Source organism: Salvia miltiorrhiza, chromosome 8 (assembly GCF_028751815.1).
Source record: "Salvia miltiorrhiza cultivar Shanhuang (shh) chromosome 8, IMPLAD_Smil_shh, whole genome shotgun sequence".
Lineage (NCBI taxonomy): Eukaryota > Viridiplantae > Streptophyta > Magnoliopsida > Lamiales > Lamiaceae > Salvia > Salvia miltiorrhiza.
The window spans coordinates 57419770-57436012 of NC_080394.1; the positions used below are offsets into that span (position 1 = coordinate 57419770).

At 38.0% G+C, this 16243-nt stretch overlaps 2 protein-coding genes across 2 annotated transcripts; one reads left to right on the forward strand and one right to left on the reverse strand.

Annotated features, from left to right (window-relative positions):
• The first annotated feature begins 812 nt into the window (after positions 1 to 812).
• LOC130999474 (cytochrome b561 and DOMON domain-containing protein At3g25290-like) lies at positions 813 to 4324 on the forward strand. The gene is made up of 3 exons (XM_057925003.1): positions 813 to 1475; positions 2459 to 2713; positions 3904 to 4324. Exons 1-3 carry the CDS (start codon positions 846 to 848, stop codon positions 4171 to 4173), a joined length of 1155 nt encoding a protein of 384 aa, XP_057780986.1. The 5' UTR covers positions 813 to 845; the 3' UTR covers positions 4174 to 4324.
• Positions 4325 to 7026: 2702 nt separating this feature from the next.
• Positions 7027 to 14301, reverse strand: LOC130999475 (auxin-induced in root cultures protein 12-like). The gene is made up of 2 exons (XM_057925004.1): positions 14136 to 14301; positions 7027 to 7886 (listed from the first exon to the last, which is right to left on the reverse strand). Exons 1-2 carry the CDS (start codon positions 14156 to 14158, stop codon positions 7148 to 7150), a joined length of 762 nt encoding a protein of 253 aa, XP_057780987.1. The 5' UTR covers positions 14159 to 14301; the 3' UTR covers positions 7027 to 7147.
• Between the last annotated feature and the right edge of the window lie 1942 nt (positions 14302 to 16243).

A 16243-nucleotide genomic window follows, 5' to 3' on the forward strand; every position in this document is an offset into this window, starting at 1 on the left:
TTAACTATGATTTATTCCATCCAATTAGAATATATAATTATTTTATATAATTTAAATTCACATTTATTAATTAATAACAGGTTGATAAATTCAAAACCATAGTATATAATTTTTTAAAAAGTTATATTTTGTAATAAAAATTAAGTATAATTCATGATATTATGGAACACTGAATATCATCCAAATTAAATCTGTATTTGAAATCCATGTCTCGTATACTACCTGCAAAGAAGCATTTATTTTGTATAAATGGTAAGATGCACGATTTAATTATTATTTTTATCCTCAATAACATGATTTTTTGAATTTCGTCATTTCAATGGAATATAAATAAAGCAAAACTAGCTTAAATGATAGAAATAATCAAGGACTTTATGATATCCCAAAATTATAATTCATCAAAATAAGTAAAGAATTAACCTTATTATTTTTATTCATAAAAAATAATTCTAAAAGATAAACAACTTAGAAAAGAAAATTATAATATATCATTCCTTCAAATTACTACACCACCTCAATGATCGCAAACTTAACATCTTAATTAATTTGCATTTAACGTATCGAGCAAACGAATGTACAAAGATACATCAAGTCAAACGACGTCGTTTCTACTAAAAAAAACCAAATTTACGTTCCACCACCATAGCCGCCCCTCGACGAAGCTTTCGATCATCTAATACACTAAAACGGCATCCAACACCGCACACGCCATCGCCATCTCCGCCGCGCCAGCCCTCTCTCTCTCTCTCTCTATATATATATATATATATATATATATATATATATATATATATACGACTCCGCCACCAACAACCGCCATGCATGCCTTCCTCCGCCCATGACCAATGGCTTCTCTCCCCCACACTCTCATCTTCCTCCTCGCGCTAGCTTCGCTACTCTCACCGTCACAGCCGGCGGCGCCGTGCGCGTCGCGGCGCTTCTCCAACGGCAAAACCTACGCCCTCTGCGCCGACCTCCCCGCCCTCGGCGCCTCCCTCCACTGGGCCTACGACGAGGCCCGCTCGGCCCTCGCGGTCGCCTTCGTGGCCGCCCCGGCCCGGCCCGACGGCTGGATCTCGTGGGCCATCAACCCCACGGGCTCCGGCATGAGGGGCTCGCAGGCCCTCGTCGCCTTCCGGGGCGCCGGGGGCGGGATGACGGTTAAGACCTTCAACGTCTCCGCCTACGCGCTGGATGCGGCGGCCGACAAGGTGTGGTTCGAGGTGGAGGAGTCGGCGGCGGAGTCCTCCGGCGGCGTGATGACGCTGTTCGCCTCCTTGGTGCTGCCGGAGAAGGGGATCACGGTGGTGAACCACGTGTGGCAGGTGGGGGGAGCCGTTGACGGCGGCGAGAAGCCGGAGGGGCACGGGTTCGAGCCGGATAATATGAACGCCGAAGGTAGCCTTGATTTGTTGAGCGGCATCGCCGGCGGTGGCCCCGGCGCCGGCGGGGATTATAGGACCAAAAGAAGAAATGTGAGTTTATTTAATTTTTATTCTTTCTTGAATTCTTTGAGTTTAACTGTGGTAATTCTAATTTTAATAATTTTATTTTATTTCTTGAAGTGTATATGCAAATGATATTAAAAATTATTTTTTAAAAAAATATATTGTTAAGGGAGCATGAATGGAATGGAATGATAATCTTTGTTTGATTTTTGTTATCTTATATTGTTGATAGGTCTTAAATTCTAAATTTTAAATTGATGGAGTAGTTTTTTATTCCCTCCGTCCCACTAGAATTGACACATTTGCCTTTTCTTATTTGTCCCATTAGAATTGACATTTTCCTAAAATAATATGTGGTCCTTATATTCTCTACACACATAAAATAAGTGGATCATACCTACTTTACACTTTTAACCATTTATTCTTAATCTCCGTGCCCAAAATACTCATTCTAGTGGGACGGAGGGAGTGCTAAATAAATAGTAATTTTTAAGATGGTGTGACCGCGGACTCAAATCTGAAACTGTTGACCAATATATGCACACACTAAAATGATTTTTTTTTTTTATATATATATAAAATTATCAAATAGTTTTTAGAGATCGCCATGTTAACTACATTACTAATTTATCACTAGATCAATACATACACACACTAAATAATAATTATTTATTAATTTTTAATGAAATAGACAAATAATTTTGAAGATTGTAAGACCATCGACTCAAATACAAGACTTTTGATCTTAAGCATTAATCACACCATCACTAAACCAACACATATTAAAAACAATGATGATTTTTATTGTGAATTATTGTCACATGTGTTTTTAAACTCATCGTTTGTTTATAGTTACTTTTGATTGGAATAGGTTGGGAATTATGAAAAAAATCAAAATAAACATGACTACGCTCATTTTTGGAGTAGAAAATGGAACATCGTGACCAAATATTAAGATCAATTGGAGAATTCATATGACTAATATATACCATTGTGATTGATGGCCTCAGATCCATGGATTGCTGAATGTTATCAGTTGGGGCTTCATGTTTCCGGCGGGCGCGATGATCGCGAGGTATTTGAGAGTATTTCCCTCGGCCGATCCGGCGTGGTTTTACCTTCACGTGTCTTGCCAACTCTCCGCCTACGCCATCGGGGTTGCCGGCTGGGGCACGGGCCTCAAGCTCGGCAGTGAGTCCGTCGGCATCACGCATACATATCATCGCTACATTGGCATTACTCTGTTTGCCCTAGCAACTCTTCAGGTGAATTTTCGAACGCTCGTAACTCAATTATTTTTATTTTAAGGTTGCGTTTACTTTGATGGATAAATTTATCCATGGAAAATTATGAATAATACAAATAATTATGCCTTTAAATGTCTCGTTTTGACACAAAAAGAGATGCTCACCATTTTTACTTCCTTATTTTCACTTCAAGGATGGATAATATTATCACATCAAAATGAAGGGATAATATTATCCATCCTTAAAGTGAAAATAAGGAAGGAAAAATGGTGATCATATCTTTTTGTGTCAAATGTTGAAAAAAGAAAGGAGACATTTAAAGGCATAAATTTGTGTTATCCATCATTTTCCATAGATAAATTTATCCATTAAAGTAAACGCAGCCTAATAGTGTTGATTTTAGTGACCTAAAATTATTTCATACAAGCATACATAAATATAATTACTAGTTAGGCCCTTTAGACCATGCTGAGTAGGGGCCATAAAGGTATTCCAAACCGAATAATCAAATACATACCAAACCAAAATATTATGGTTCGATTTTTTTTTAGTTTTTCAATTTGGTTCAGTTTTATTATTCAAAACAATTCGGTTTTTCGGTTCGAATTTTAAAAACCAAATTATATTTATATAGTAATATATTAATATAATATAGTCTATAATATTGAATACAATTAAATTTCCCTTTTTCTCATTTTTCATTTTTTTTAGTTTTTTTTATTTGATTATGTTGATTTGGTTCATTTTGATTTTTTTATATAATTTCATTTTTTATACTCCCTCCGTCCCACGAATCTTGAGTCACTTTCCTTTTTCGGTCTTCCCACAAATCTTGAGTCATTTCCTTATATGACAAAAAAAAATCTCTATTCATTCACATATAAGGATTGCCTCAAGATTTGTGGAATTGCCTCAAGATTCGTGGGACGGAGGGGTAATATATACTAAAACAAGGATTTTTTTTTCTTTCATTCGTTGTTGTTATTATTATTATTGTTATTATTATTAAACACGTGTATAATTGTTTCTTTGTTTTTTTTTTTTTACTCTTATTCCTTATTTTTTCTTTCATTTTCAATGATTTTTCTTAATCCTTGTAAAAATCTCAATCAGCTTATATATATATATATATGAGGGAGTATTAAAAACAATGTATATTAATAGCTTCAATATCTAAAAATCCCTTTAAAAATAATGTTTCATTGTAGATATTTGCATTGGTTTTGAGGCCGGGGAAGAACCACAAATTCCGACAGTATTGGAACGTGTATCATCGTACCATCGGAGACGCGATTATTGGGCTCGGAATCATTAACGTGTTCAAAGGCTTCGCGATATTGAAGCCTCAACAAAAGTGGAGAACTACATATATTGTAGTGATTGCCGCTTTGGGATGCATTGCTATATTCTTGGAAGCAATCACTTGGGCTATTGTTTTACGTAGGAAAAGGCAAAACAAGCCAATGAGCCATAATTAATCCATGCAAGGATCTTATTATATTCATTGTTATGAATATTGGAAAAAAAAATTCCGCGATATTAATTATTTATATTCCGATTTTTAGCTAGGGCGGTAAACAAACTAAGTAGCTTGCAAACCAAACTTCAGATTGGTAGTATTCGGCTAGTTAGCTCGTCAACATGTTCGTTAAGTGATTATTCAGCTTGAAAATAGTATAAATTATTAATGATATTAATAATTAAATCTCTAATTAGCTCTGTTTGTTATAGGAAAATTATTAATATATTTATTATTTTGAATAAAATAATTTATTAATATAATCAATATTTTGAATATAAATATAGAAAATTCATATATGCTCGATTAAGTTCGTGAGCCTCAAAGTATTCGATAAACAAAGTTCAGAATTCAACTCGATACTAAACAAATCAAACTTCAACACCAACTCAATTTTACAAGTGATTCGTGAGAATCGTGACTAATATAACTTTTTGTTTTACTTGATTTTATCCCCCACGTTTCACAATATATGCAAATTGGCTATTGACATGTTGTACAAGTAGGGGTGGGAAGATAGGGTTTGGGTATAGGGTACCCGATTACTCGACCCAAAAAAATCGAGTATCGGATACCCTATACCCGAAAAATTAGGGGTCGGGGTCGGATTCGGGTAGTTAGGGTGTAAAAAAATCGGGCATCGGGTATACTCGATCGGGTATCGGGTATACCCGAAATACCCGATTTTAAATTAGAATATATTTTAAATTATTGAATTAAATTTAATTTTTTAAGTTTGAATCAATTAAGTTTGAAACCCTATTCCCTGCGTACTGCCCCCTAACTTCCGCCGAATCCGCCCCCATTCCCTGCCTCCCCGTCCCGCCTCCGGCCTCCCACCCAGCGGTGCGCCGACGCCTCTCACCTGGCCGTCGTCGCCCTCCTGCGCCACCAATCGGCCTCCCCCTGTTCCAGTTCCAGTCCACCGGCCTCCAGTTCACAGCGGCGCGCCTCCCACTCCCCGTCGAACCCACCCACAGCCGACGTAGCAGTTAGCACTCCAGGCCTCCACCGGCCACCGCCCCGCCTCCGAGCTCCGACAGCACAGCAGTCGCCAGTTAGCAGGTATGCTTATTCATTTTTCTTTTTGCGGATTTCTCTTGAATTTTTTTTTGACTTTGAGGAGACTAATTTCAATTCATTTTAGTCGGGTAATTTAGGGTACCCGAATACCCGACTCGGGTATTAGGGTACCCGATTTCAGAATCGGGTTCGGGATCGGGTAGGAGTTTTGGTCAATTTTCGGGTTCGGGTACCCGATTTTTTCGGATAGGGTACCCGAACCCGACCCGATTCCCACTCCTATGTACAAGATTCTTGATGTGTATCATGTTATGAGAAATAAAAAGAGTAGAGGATTCTTTTCTTTTAATTCGATAGAAAAGATAACGACAAATATTCTTTAAAGCCTTTTTCAAAGACAGTTGAATGGTACAATCATAACGAAAATAAATTATTTATGAATGAATTAGGTAGGAATTTTGAGAGTTAAGTTAAGTCGCCACCATACTTAATTCCATGTATCTTGAAATAACACATACACTATGAAACTTGTCATGATGCAACCCACCAGTCCTTATGTATAAATTTTCAATCTGAAAATTGGTAAATTATAATTTCATTAATTAGATATACACACACATATATATATTTATATATTTAAACTTTGTCATCGATTAAATGACATGATAATAAATCATCGTATGAGGTTTTGTTTTGAATCCATTTTTTTAAGGTTTTCGTTTTGAATCATAGATTTAATAAATGGTTCAATTATGCATTGGTATTGTTTTTTTTTTTTTTTACATCCTCTTATCTCTTTCTTTCTATTTTCTTTCGTCAGAAAGTAATATTCCAGTTTGAGTTTAGCTACTTTAGCTAGAAAAGTGGCACCAATTGGGCATGGCTTTTTAGCGAATCAATATTGATCAATAATAATTGGATAAAGAAGATTAAGAAAAAAAAAATTTCTTCGAGATTACAAGATGTATCTGAATACCGCACGCAGGCGAAAACGCACTGCGTATGGGACCTCAACACCGAACAATACAACACTGCACGCAAGCGGAAAAATATCATCGCACTCATGCGAGATTGAACCCAAGACCTTTCATAAAGGAGAGTCTTTGGATATCTCAGTTTTACCATTAGAGGAAGGCCTCATTGGCAAATTAATTAAGAAGATTAATTAATGTTTAAGAGTGAAAAGATTATAGCTTTTTTTTCTTTAATCGCGTGACACATTACAATACCAAATCAAATAGGGGTATGCTCATACCATAATATTCCATTTACCAAATAAAGCTTACCAAACTTTAGTTTTATGTCACTTTCAAAAAAAAAAAAATAGTTTTATGTTTTATCTCAAAAAGGCATACCACGTTATATTTAATTTCAACAATGTGCGTTCACTTTGATGGATGAGAAAATGAGGGATAATAAAAGTTTATGCCTTTAAATAACTCCTTTCTTAACCCATATTTTATATAAAAGAGAAGTTCACCATTTTTCCTTCCTTATTTTTACTTCAATGAGGGATAATATTATCCCACCAATTTGATGGGATAATAATTGATGGAATAATATTATCTCTCCTTGAAGTGAAAATAAGGAAGGAAAAATGGTACTATGTGGGATAAAAAATGAGTAATTTAAAGACATAAAATTTTATTATCTCTCCATTAGAAGCATAAAAAGCAAACACACGTCTTTACACACCTATACATATTATTATATCTCATATTATCATGAAATCTAATGTTCCACGTTGATCAAAAAAAAAAAAAAACACTAAAATACACTAAGAATCTCGTACCAACAAAAGTTAGTTGAATACTAAAAAAATCTTGCAGTAATCAGTAATCACCAACAATTTCGTCCAAACTAATAATTTCTCTAACAACAATGGTAAATTGAAATTAAATTCGAGATTTTCAAAAACCCAAAAATACACATAGTAGCACCAAAACTCCATACACCCCAAAAAAGCCACCACCATAATTCCTCCCACTACCACCCAAGTTATTCCCTCTCGGAATGCTGGGGGTATTCCCGCCGCCGCCGCTCTCCGGCGCCGGCGCCGGACTACCATCCTCCGCCGACGTCAGCAGCAAAGAGCCCATCGACTTCAGATTCTCCGGCAAGAAATCATGCTTCACCGGCACGCCGCCCCTCACCGCCGCACCGACCTGCCACACCTGATTGACCGCCGCCGCGCCGGAGCTCCCCGCCGGCAGCGCCAGCGTGGCGAACAGCCTGATGACGCCGCCGGAGCGCTCCGCCCGCCTGCCCGTGACGGCGTAGGCGATCTCCGACTCGGCGATGGGGCCATAGGAGGAGATGTTGTACGTCTTCACGGCGACGGCCCCGGCGCCGTCGCCATCGCCGAAGGCGACGAGCGCCTGGGCGCCGAGCATGCCGGAGCTCGTGGGGTTGAGGGCCCACGCGATCCAGCCGTCGGGCCGGGCCGGAGGGGCGACGTACGCGATGCTCAGCTTCGGGCCGGGCCTCGCGGCGGCGTCGTAGGTCCAGTGGAGGGAGGCGTTGAGGGTGGGGAGGTCCGTGCAGTTGGCGAATTTGGCGGTGGAGAATGTTTGGGATTTGCATGCTTGGGAGGCCGCTGCGGGGAGGTGGAGGGCGACGGCGGCGGCGAGGAGGAGGAGGGAGGCGGAGGTTGTTGGAAATATGGTTTTAATGTCATATCTGGAAATTATTATTTAATTAAATATTTATTATTTAATTAAAATAATGATTGGATGTTAATCTACATCTCGAGTAGATCAACGTGATATACTTGAAGTCTCAAAACCGATTTCCGGTGAGTGAGATATTGTATGTCAAAGTTTGGATGTTGAAGAGGGAAAATCAGTTTCAACTTCTGCGTTCAACGATTGCGGCCACCTACCGCGTTCAACGATTGCGGCCACCTACCGCACCCGCCGGAATTGACTGACGTTCCGTTCACACCGGCCGTTCACACCGGCCGTTCACACTAGGTTTAACACCTATAAATACGGGTGTGTTGTGAACTCATAACTTACAACTTAGAATTCACAACTCAGAACTAACGACTCTGAGAACTCACAACTCACATCAAATTCTGCATTCCACCTCAACCTCTAGCTCAGTTCTTGATCCTATTCAGTTCGCCGGAGCTCGCCGGATTGTGGTGCTACATCCGACGAGACGAAGTCGTTTTACCTTTGGGGAAGATACGCCAAACCGAAGAGCACTACCGGGGCGATAATCTTCTTGCGGGAAGAGATTCATCTCGACTCGACTTGATTTATTTTTATACGTATAATTTATTTATACTGTATATTTCAGTTGTATAAAATTATTTGAGTTGTAATTTCTCAAATTATTTTCTTTGTAATATTTTCAATTATTTTGAGTTGTAATATCTCAAAATATTTATTTTGTAATATCTCGATCGTGTACCCGGTTCTAACAATCGCAAGAAGATTATATTTCTCTGCCGTTGATACACGTTCGAGAAATGGCTCACACCGACGTCAATATGGATGGCTCCACCACCTCTGCAACCATCGGTTCAACCACGTCGTCAATTTTTTCTTCGTTTGCATCAACGGGGGCTTCTTCGTCAACATCTAGAACTATTGGTCTTGCCGAGAAACCATCAACGTTCTCAGGCAAGAACTTCAAATATTGGCAAGAGAAGATGCTATTCTACCTCACAACCGTGGGGTTTGCCGGATTCTTAATGGAGGATAAACCTCCAACCCCGAGTGAAAAGGAAGGGGAGACAAGCCAAGAAATTCGTGCCGGATATTTGAACTGGTGTCGCGGCGACTACTTGTGTCGTAACACCGTTCTCATGTCTCTGGACGAACGGCTCTACCGTGTTTTCAAGGTTCATGAAACCGCGAAACAATTGTGGGAGGCCCTTGATCTAAAGTATCAAGTGGACAAGGCGAATACTACCAAGTATGTCGTTGCCAAATGGTTGGAATATAAAATGGTTGACTCCCGACCATTGATGGACCAAGTGGAAGAGTTCCAAAATCTTTCACATGAGGTTCAAGCCGAAGGGATGCCCTTGGCGGATGCATTGCTCGTTGCAATCATCATAGAGAAATTACCTCCTAGTTGGAGGAAATTTCAAAACCTTTTGAAGCATGAGCGCTCGGAGATGTCCGTGCCGATATTGTTATCCAAGCTTCAAATGGAGGATCACGTGAGAAGTCGTGATCAAAAGGGAAAAGCTCCGATGGAGGCAAAGGCCAATCTCGCCGAGAAAGGTGGTCCCTACAACAAACGTGGTCGCCCTAACCCTAATAATAAGGGTAAAGGGAAGCAAAGCGGTAGTCAACCATCAAAGTTTGATGGTGTATGTTATAATTGTGACAAAAAAGGTCACATGGCTAAGGATTGCCGCAAGCCAAAGCGGAAGAAAGCAAATGGCAACGTGAACAACGTCGAGAAGGACTTCGACGATTGGAACCACGATGACTTTGCTGCCATGATCTCCGAGGTGAATCATGTGGACAACCCGAACGCTTGGTTCGTGGACACCGGCGCTACCGTCCATATATGCATAAATCGTGAGTTGTTCCACAACTACAAAGAAGTGGAAAACAAAACGATAATGGAGGCTAGCGAACGGACATCCCAAGTCCTCGGCATGGGAGATGTGATTCTTCAACTCACGTCGGGCGTGGAGATCACATTGAAAGACGTATTACACGTTCCAACTGTCCGAAAGAATTTAATTTCGGGCTTTAGGCTTACGAATAAGGATTTTGAATTGTTTTTCAAATCTGACTATGTTGTAATACGCAAGTGGGGAAAGTTCCTAGGGAAAGGCTATGCCTCCGAAGGACTTTTCAAACTTGGTGTAAGAGCTTGTAAGCCTGCCAAGGCTAAGATCAATAAAGATGCATCAACCTCTTCTGCTTACTTGATTGAGTGTTCTGATTTATGGCATTGTAGACTTGGACATGTTAATCTAAATGCTATAAAGAGATTAGTAAAAATGAATTTACTAAAAGTTGATGAATACAACTCACAAGAAAAATGTGAAGTTTGTGTTGAAGCCAAAATGGCTAAGTTACCGTTTAAATCGGTAAAAAGGAGCACTCAACCTTTGGAACTTATTCACACCGATGTTTGTGATTTAAAGTTCGTGCAAACTAGAGGTGGCAAGAAGTACTTTATCACCTTTATAGACGATTGCACAAAGTATTGTTACCTTTACTTATTGAAAAGTAAAGATGAGGCTATTGAAGCTTTTATAAACTTCAAAAATGAAGCCGAGAATCAACTTGGATGTCGAATTAAGATGGTTCGAAGTGATAGAGGTGGAGAGTATGTAGCTCCGTTTGCTGAATTATGCAACGAAAGTGGTATAATCCATCAAACGACGGCTCCTTATTCACCACAATCTAACGGCGTTGCTGAACGCAAGAATCGAACTCTTAAGGAGATGATGAATGCCTTATTCATTAGTTCAGGATTACCCCAGAACATGTGGGGGGAAGCTGTCTTAACGGCCAACTATATCTTGAACAAGATTCCACTCAAAGGGAAAGATGTAACTCCCTATGAGCTATGGAAAGGAAGGAAACCTTCGTATAAATACCTCAAAGTGTGGGGGTGTTTAGCCAAGGTAGAAGTGCCTTTACCAAAGCAAGTTACAATAGGACCTAAAACGGTGGATTGTATCTTCATTGGTCATGCACTTAATAGCAGTGCCTATCGTTTTATAGTGCACAGATCGGAGATACCTGATATACATGTTGGGACAACGATAGAATCAAGGAATGCTATATTCTTTGAAAATATCTATCCTAACAAGGATAAAGGTACATCGAACTCTAATGATGGAGTTGATGGTGATGCTACAGGTTCTAAACCTATGGAAGTAGCTAGTAATTCTACTCAAGTAGATGATGCCACGGGTTCTAATCATGTACCACCTAATAGGAAAAGACCAAGGTCTAAACCTATGGATGTAGAACCGAGACGTGGGGAACGAGTTAGAAAAGCTAATGTCTATGGACCGGATTATGTTGTCTTGATGCTAGATGGCGAACCGGTGACGATTAAAGAAGCTATGTCTGGCTCAGATGCAGCTCTCTGGAAAGAAGCCATCGATATTGAGATTGATTCCATTATGCAGAATCATACTTGGGTGTTAGTGGATCTACCACCTGGAAGTAAAGCTTTAGGATGCAAATGGATCCTAAAGAAGAAGTACAAATCTGATGGTACTATAGATAAGTACAAAGCCCGACTTGTCGTTCAAGGTTTCAGGCAGAAAGAAGGGTACGATTTCTTCGATACCTATTCACCTGTGACCAGACTAACATCTATTCGGATGCTTCTCGCTATTGCTGCCTTGCACAATCTCGAGATTCACCAAATGGATGTGAAAACTGCATTCTTGTATGGCGAGTTGGAAGATGAAATATATATGAAGCAACCTGAAGGGTTTGTAGTACCTGGGCAAGAGCACAAAGTATGCAAACTTCAAAGGTCTTTATATGGGTTGAAGCAAGCACCGCTTCAATGGCATTTAAAATTTGACAGTGTAATGTTGTCAAATGGATTCAGAATCAATGAGTGCGATAAATGTGTCTACATTAAGAATTCTAATAACGGATATGTTATTGTTTGTCTTTATGTAGATGACATGCTCATCATGGGAAGTAATTCCCGAGTGATTCAAGAAACCAAAGGCATGCTAAGTAAAATTTTAGCATGAAAGATATGGGCTTAGCTGATGTTATCCTTGGAATTAAAATTCTAAGAAGACCTGATGGTATTACTATAACACAATCTCACTACGTTGAGAAAGTGTTAAAGAAATTCAACGCTTTTGACAAGCCAATAGCTAAGACACCATGGGAACCTAGTGTGCATTTGAGTGTACACAAGGGAGAACCTGTTGACGCGATAGAATATGCGAAGATTATTGGGAGCTTGTTGTATCTAACAAATTGCACTCGTCCCGATATAGCATGCTCGGTCAACAAGTTGGGCAGCTTTACAGCTAACCCTAGTAATGAACATTGGAAAGCTCTTGAAAGGGTTTTGAGATATTTGAAATATACTCAAAACTATGCGATTCATTATACTAGGGAACCCTCTGTACTTGAAGGGTACTGTGATGCAAATTGGATATCTGATGCCAAAGACTCGTTTTCAACGAGCGGTTATGTATTCACTGTGGGGGGTGGTGCTGTGTCTTGGAAATCCAAGAAGCAAACATGTATTGCTAGATCGACCATGGAATCAGAATTCATAGCTTTGGATAAAGCTGGTGAAGAAGCCGAGTGGCTTAAAAATTTCCTCGAGGATATTCCATGTTGGTCGAAACCTGTGTCGTCCGTAATAATTCATTGTGATAGTCAAGCTGCTATCGGACGAGCACAAAACCATTTGTATAACGGTAAGTCGAGACATATTCGTCGACGTCATAATACCGTGAGACATTTGATCACTAGTGGAGTTATCTCAATTGATTATATAAGATCAATTGATAACATAGCGGATCCTTTGACAAAAAGTATCCATCGAGATCAGATGTATAAACTGTTAGGGGGAATGGGTTTGAAGTCCACAAATTAAGGATAATCATAGTGGCAACCCAACCATGATGACTGGAGGATCCCAAGAACTTGGTTCAATGGGACAACTAAGCTATGAAAATCCGTGTGTTGAACACTCGAATTGCCTATTCCTTGTAGAACAGTGAGTGTTCGGAAACCTGCACGTGGTGAGGTTAAGTCTTTGACTTTTAATGACTCTAGAACTCCTCGAAGAGGACAAGTATAGCAGGATACTTGAGTTAAGAGTCACCTATGTAAGTGTGAAGTGGGGCCGCTTCGATTGAACACTTATGAATCCAAAGAGGTGTTCCAAGGCCTGTAATGGACACAAACGTGAGAACGAATAAGGATTGAAGCAATATTGTGTCAATATTGTTGACTCAGTATACACCGAGGAGGACTAGTTCAAGGAACACAATCCACTAGGCCGCCGGTATACTCGATAATATTGACTATGGCAGGTTCAAAGCCACAAGCTACCTTTCCAAATGCAATGTTGTATCTTAAGAGGACTGAGCTAAGTGTTTGCATACTTTCGCATACTGATTTCTCACTCATGTGGGGGATTGTTGGAAATATGGTTTTAATGCCATATCTGGAAATTATTATTTAATTAAATATTTATTATTTAATTAAAATAATGATTGGATGTTAATCTACATCTCGAGTAGATCAACGTGATATACTTGAAGTCTCAAAACCGATTTCCGGTGAGTGAGATATTGTATGTCAAAGTTTGGATGTTGAAGAGGGAAAATCAGTTTCAACTTCTGCGTTCAACGATTGCGGCCACCTACCGCGTTCAACGATTGCGGCCACCTACCGCACCCGCCGGAATTGACTGACGTTCCGTTCACACCGGCCGTTCACACCGGCCGTTCACACTAGGTTTAACACCTATAAATACGGGTGTGTTGTGAACTCATAACTTACAACTTAGAATTCACAACTCAGAACTAACGACTCTGAGAACTCACAACTCACATCAAATTCTGCATTCCACCTCAACCTCTAGCTCAGTTCTTGATCCTATTCAGTTCGCCGGAGCTCGCCGGATTGTGGTGCTACATCCGACGAGACGAAGTCGTTTTACCTTTGGGGAAGATACGCCAAACCGAAGAGCACTACCGGGGCGATAATCTTCTTGCGGGAAGAGATTCATCTCGACTCGACTTGATTTATTTTTATACGTATAATTTATTTATATTGTATATTTCAGTTGTATAAAATTATTTGAGTTGTAATTTCTCAAATTATTTTCTTTGTAATATTTTCAATTATTTTGAGTTGTAATATCTCAAAATATTTATTTTGTAATATCTCGATCGTGTACCCGGTTCTAACAGAGGTGAGCGGCGGAGAGGAGGCCATGATTGGTGGTGGTGGTGGTGGTGGGGTGTGTGTATAGTTATGAGGTTTAACTATCAGTTGGGGAAATTCTTCTTGATTTATACCCCACTGCTATTAATATGTGTCTTTGTGGTTAACATATTGCCCACGCTTCCCATTGATCAAAGATTCAACACTAATACTCTCGGCCACAATAACCACTAGGTGGGGTGTGTGTGGTTTGTATTATTTATAATGTAATTTTATTAAAAAAAAAAGATTCAACACTACTCCCTCCGTCTCATTTCAGTTGACCTAATTTTTTTTTAATATGATTATTAATTAAAGCGAGTAAGATTGTAATGTAAAATAAAGTATATTGACACATATTTATAGTAATACAAGTTTATTATTAAAACAAAAAACAAATCAAGTTGAATAAAAAAATTTTAAAAAAAAGACAAGTAAAATAGGATGGAGGGAGTAGAACATTTTGTAAATTTCTCGATTTCCTTAACACGCGACAATTATTTGGAATTTTGTAGTATAAATTGTTGTATACGTATGTAATATAGAAATCGATATGCAGCCTAACCGACTAAGTGGCTTTTCATGCAGTTCATTTTAGGTGCTACACAATTCATGCTATATTAATGTGTATTGTGTGAAATACAACACAAAATGTATATTCTCGTAAATTAAATTAGGGTATGTTCTCTTTAGTTACATATTCATCATATAAAATAGGGATATGTAAAAATGGAAAAAATGTAGCACTCACCCCGTTCCATTACAAATATCTCATTTCTTTTTTTGCAATATATTCTCTCTCTATACTGAATATTTAAATAATTTTCACCAACTTTTTTATCTACTTTCTGGATATTTCTTAATCTTTGTGCCCAAAAATAATGAATATTTGTAATGAGACGGAGGAAATATTACATTTTTAGTGTTCGCTATATTTTTATTCAACGATCAACATAGTCAAAAATATAAAAAAAATATTATTACTAAGTATTATATGATAATACAATCATATATTAAAATGACAATGAACTATCTATTTGTGTTTTATGTTTTTATCCTACTCATATAAAATTATTTTCTCTATACAACATGTGAAAAGAATAGAAAAACTGATTAATAGTGAATTTGAATAATGTTACTCGTGAGCTAACGAGCCAATAATATAGTGTTTATTCCTGTTCATTCTACAACCTATATATTAATTATATATTCATTTATAATATACTTATCATCTTGTAACCAAAATTTCAATTTTAGCTGCTAACTTTTATTGACAATATGAATCTGGACCTCACATTGTCAGAGACAGAGTGGCGTGATTTAAATTTTAAGACGTACGTTCACAGTTGAGAGAACGACCATTAATAAATATGGCTTCAAATATTTTTCATATTTATTTAGACATTTACACAAATTCGGCATATTTAATTCCACCCACCGCTTTAAAATAAATCGATCCAAACTGAAAATATTACTACCCTAAATTATTATAATTTTCACTGGATATTACAAATTTATATTTGGACTTATTTGATTGTCAATTATATTAGGTGTTTAAGATTTTTTTTTTACTTGTATGAGTTTTATTTATACATTATATAAGATAGGTAATTATGTAAAATATACTTTATGTACTGATCATTGATCAACCCTAACTGGGCTGTATATTTCGGCCCAATTCATAATCCCATCACTAGACTGATAATTATAATAACTTGGCCCGCAAAACCCTACCAAATAGAGTCACTTTATGTTTATCTTTATCTTTATATATATAAAGAGCAAAGTAAATGTAAATAAATTCAATTAGAAGGATATAATTGGAATTGGAGTGAAAATATATATATAAACCATGTTGACAAAACTACCGAAAATTAGCCTAAAAAAAAAGAACTACCGAAAATTGTGATTAAGCAAAAAAACTACCCAACTTTAATCTTAGTAACTTTAATCTTAGTATTTTTGTTAATTCAGTTTTAAATTTTAATTTCATCCTTTTTTTTTCTCATTTTGTTGATAAAACATATTTTTCTCATTTTCATGAAATTATATTTTAGATAAAATATGCAATATGCATCTTAAATAAAAGGTCATGAA